This window comes from Idiotropiscis lumnitzeri, chromosome 14 (assembly GCF_059441095.1).
Source record: "Idiotropiscis lumnitzeri isolate Australia: NSW breed Sydney's pygmy pipehorse chromosome 14, RoL_Ilum_1.0, whole genome shotgun sequence".
In the NCBI taxonomy this organism is placed as follows: Eukaryota; Metazoa; Chordata; class Actinopteri; order Syngnathiformes; family Syngnathidae; genus Idiotropiscis; species Idiotropiscis lumnitzeri.
In genome coordinates this window covers 9,596,240-9,600,247 of record NC_142404.1, presented here as the reverse complement: position 1 = coordinate 9,600,247, position 4,008 = coordinate 9,596,240, and the positions used below count along the sequence as shown (strand labels likewise).

Here is a 4,008-nt window from a genome sequence, read left to right as displayed (position 1 = left end):
ATGAGGGGGCGTGGTGTAAGTACGTATGTGCACGTTTGCGCGGGCGTGTGTGTTTGCGTGCGCGTGTGCATGCGTGTGAGCATGCGTGAATAACCGTTTGCTTGCGTGCACGTGCGTGTGCATGTTTGCGCGTGTATTAGTGTTTGGGAGTCCATAGTTATATAAAAAATAATAAAAGTGAAAAATAATAAAATATTAGAAAAATGAAAAAAAAATAGTTAAAAAGATGTCTAACAGAAAATACAATAATATTAATAAAGAATGTTTTAAATGAAATTTGAGGACATTAAGGAATCACTGCTAAATCTAATCATAATAATAATAAAAACAATCTACTTTATTGTTTTTATAAGCGATATAGGAATTATGAATTTACTAAATATTTAATATCACTCGCTAAGTAAGCATTTTTTATTACTCAGTCCACAATGCAAACAATGCTATGGTAACTATATATACCATCTATATCATATACATATATACATACAAAAACTACCATGTATACAGTATATATGGTAGTTAATGTTTTGATAGAATAAAAGGATAAAAGTCGAGCCACCACCTCAACAACAAATGCGACATATGCCATTGTATTGATGTTGTTGCCGTTGTTGTGCTCAGTTCTTAAAACTGGTAAATGACTTTTTACTCTATATTTAAGTATACGTATATTCTATTTTTTTTTTTTACTTTTGTCCTAATAACAGAATGTGAGTGCCTCTTCTGTTAGCCAGCAGTTCACGTTCTCATTTATTTCTCATTTGCTCAATGAAGGTCATTAGAGTAGTGTTACCGTGCGGCCACTAGAGGCGTCATTGCAGTGACTTGCTGACGAAATGGTTCTGTCTTTTCTGCGCTCGTTGGTTCACGCATGCGTAAACGAGGAACAGTCACAAGAATACCTACCTACCGATTCTGAGTCAGTGACAGCAGAAAAGCCTAGTTCAAATGGAGGAGTATAACAATGGAGATGAGGTAAACACAATGTACATATTACCCGTCACATTTTGACGCTTGGCATTGTGATGGATGTCGTAGTTGGATTGCATTTGCTGCAGATCGGTCAGTTTGAGGAGCTAAACTGTGCTTGCTTTAGAAGTGTGGGTGGCTCTAGGAAAGAAAGGAAACGTATATTTTGATATAAAAAAGAAGAGTACTGTACGTATATCGCTTAAAGGACTCAAACTCGTACTCGTTTGTATCAGACGCCGCTGATTCCCGTGCCGCAAATAATAACAATGCCACTATTGTCCATGCCTTTCTTCATCTCGATTACAAATAATTTCGAAGTCGTTTTACAACATAAGCATCTGAAACGGCATGGTTTGCACATAATTTTAGTTTGAAGAGCGTCGCCAAGCGTCTCCTGAGTAACCGAACAGACACAAAACATACGCGAGTGATCTATAAAGACTGCTAACAACCCAGACTAAACTCAGCTCCTCCCCCATGTGTAAAGATTTTAGTGTCTCACTCGTGACACATCACATCAACATACTTCCTTTACTCCAATTATCATTTTCCCATTAGCCAGAACCTTGGCAATACTTTGTGTCATTTTAGGGCATTAGAGAAAGAGCCCAAAAATCCCACAGTGCTGCAAATTGCTGAAAAACTCGTATATTTGTGATTTTTCGACCTGTACATTAGAATTTCACTTCGAACTAAATTATTCCACTGTCTTTTCACATAGGTGGTCTTCAATGCTGATGAAGCCACGAATAACATTAAAGAGGTACGTGGAATTGCTCATCTCACAATGTAAACAGGCAATGTTATCATTGATGATGGTGACACGGCAGTTTTTGTGCTTGTGTGTTGATGTCACAGTGCATCGAGGGCGTCATTGGCGGCATGGACTACAGTCAAAGTAAAGTGAACCAGTGGAGCGCCAGCATCGTGGAGCACTCTCTAACTCACCTGGTCAAACAAGGACGGCCGTTCAAGTACATAGGTGACTTGGCCGGTGACATGATATACGGGACGTCTGTTTAGTGGGTGAAGGTCGCATGTGACACGTGTTTTTGTTGTTGTTGTTTTTTGGGCAGTTAACTGCACTGTCATGCAGAAGAGTGGCGCTGGTCTGCACACGGCAAATTCGTGCTACTGGGACAACACCACGGATGGTGAGACATCATCCATCACCTTGGAGAGATAATAAGACAGTGGTACCTTGATATAAAAGTTCCCCGGCCAATACTTGGTCAGTTTTGGGTTGTTTTTTTTTTTAGCCAAAATTTGCGTCACAAGTGAGCTTCAGATATCCCACAGCTTGAGTGAAGTGAAAAAAAAGTAATTAAGGGATTGTGATTCCGTCGCACGTGGGCATGCAGAGCCATCCGCTGATGCGCTTTCAACCAAATGTCAAGCACACATATGAAATAAGAACATTCACAAAGAGCTGCTGTAGGCCACAACTCACACCTAGACGCTCACTCTCAGGCTAAAAGATGGCCCAGGCTCCTTAAAGGCCCACATTTAACACATACATACTACATAGCGTACAATCATTATTACACTTGAAGAGACCTGTTTATTTCTTTACATTCTACAACATGTGGTTAAATAAAAGCCAAACACTCTATTCAACGTGTTTTGTTTTTCAGGAAGCTGCACTGTGCGATGGGAGAACCGCACCATGTATTGCGTGGTCAGCGTCTTTGCTGTGGCTATATAACGGCAGTGAAACCTCGCCGGGACCATGACGATCCTCCTTGCTAGCTTACAGTTTTTAGCCCAACAATCAAACAGCCTTGGACTGAAAGGAATCGCGTCATCACGTTCAGGATGCCACGATGAGTATGATGTTATATGTGATCATTCCAACGTTTGCGGAGCTGAATCAATGCAAATTGAACACTAGTGTTGCAGTGACTCCTCAGCTGTTTCTAGACATCTACGTTGTTGCGTTCCAAAGTAGGCTTGTCCTCATAGTACGTACGTGCACAAATGAATAATTTATGATTTACTTGTTGTTTGGTCCAAATGTGTTCAAGAATATCCCCTCAAATGTCTTGTTTTGTTCTACATTTAAATAAACGTGTAAAACATATTCATGTTGCAAATCTACCCATTTTCTTATCAGGGTTCATTCCAGCTTACCTCTGACCCAAATGAGAATAAGAAATATAGAAAATGGATGCATGAACATAATCTATGCATTTAATATGTGATATTTATTAATTAAGGGTGAGCTTCAGCAACCGGTGGATTTTTTATTTTTACTGAAACGTTATGGCTTTGAATTCCAATGCATGCTAAAATCCACATGCACAAGGTTTTATATTTCAGACTTAGTTACAAAAAATAAAAATATAAAAAAAGCAAGCTGATGTGCTACATAAAAAAAGACATTCTTTTATAATGCGCTTAGGATCACATAAAGCCATCGCTGATTAAGATGTTGTTGACCAGAATAATTCAACAACCGAGCCCATGTTAAAAGTTCTGCTTTTGTCCACTAGAGGCCAGTAGAGTGTCGTGAGAATTTGCACAGCCGAAAGGAATTTTGACGGAATTAAATGTAAAACTCAAGGTATAAATATAGATTTATTACATATTTAAGTAGCATTTAATCCATCAAATGCATTTCATTTTGATATGTAAAAATAAAAACAACACATTACACTACCACATTAAGGCTGAAACATTAGTCTGTGTGCATGCGAGTGCTCTGAGTGTAAATATTCTTCTCGCACTCACTAGCGACGTAAAGCTCGCGGTCTGACTTAAGCAGGAGGGATGCAAACGCAATATCCCAAAAATTTCTTAGTCTGCTTGTGTAAACGTGCCAAAAAGTTCCAGTGATTAATTTGGTGATTTCAGTCCGAAATACTGTACATCACAAACGAAGCAGCACATATAACGCTTTCATCAAATTAAAAAGGGGAAAAATGTAGGCAACCAAAATGGGGGCTAGTAGAAAAGAGGTGCTCCATGCACACACCTGCATGCGGCTAAAGTGGTGGGACAGACATTTATTTGATGAGTTTGTTATGGAACACCACA

General features: G+C 39.1%; 1 protein-coding gene across 1 annotated transcript; it reads left to right on the top strand.

The window, feature by feature from the left end:
• Positions 1–828: 828 nt before the first annotated feature.
• Positions 829–3,052, top strand: dynlt3 (dynein light chain Tctex-type 3). The gene is made up of 5 exons (XM_088315211.1): positions 829–975; positions 1,694–1,735; positions 1,831–1,954; positions 2,049–2,126; positions 2,607–3,052. The coding sequence occupies exons 1-5, from the start codon at positions 949–951 to the stop codon at positions 2,675–2,677; spliced, it is 342 nt and encodes a 113-aa protein (XP_088171337.1). The 5' UTR covers positions 829–948; the 3' UTR covers positions 2,678–3,052.
• The last annotated feature ends 956 nt before the right edge of the window (positions 3,053–4,008 follow it).

Excerpts from the sequence above, each read along its gene's own strand:
- dynlt3 (XM_088315211.1), top strand. The coding sequence starts at position 949 with ATGGAGGAGTATAACAATGGAGATGAG. Across the intron at positions 976-1,693 it reads AGTATAACAATGGAGATGAG|GTGGTCTTCAATGCTGATGA; the intron begins GTAAACACAATG and ends CTTTTCACATAG. Across the intron at positions 1,736-1,830 it reads CCACGAATAACATTAAAGAG|TGCATCGAGGGCGTCATTGG; the intron begins GTACGTGGAATT and ends TTGATGTCACAG.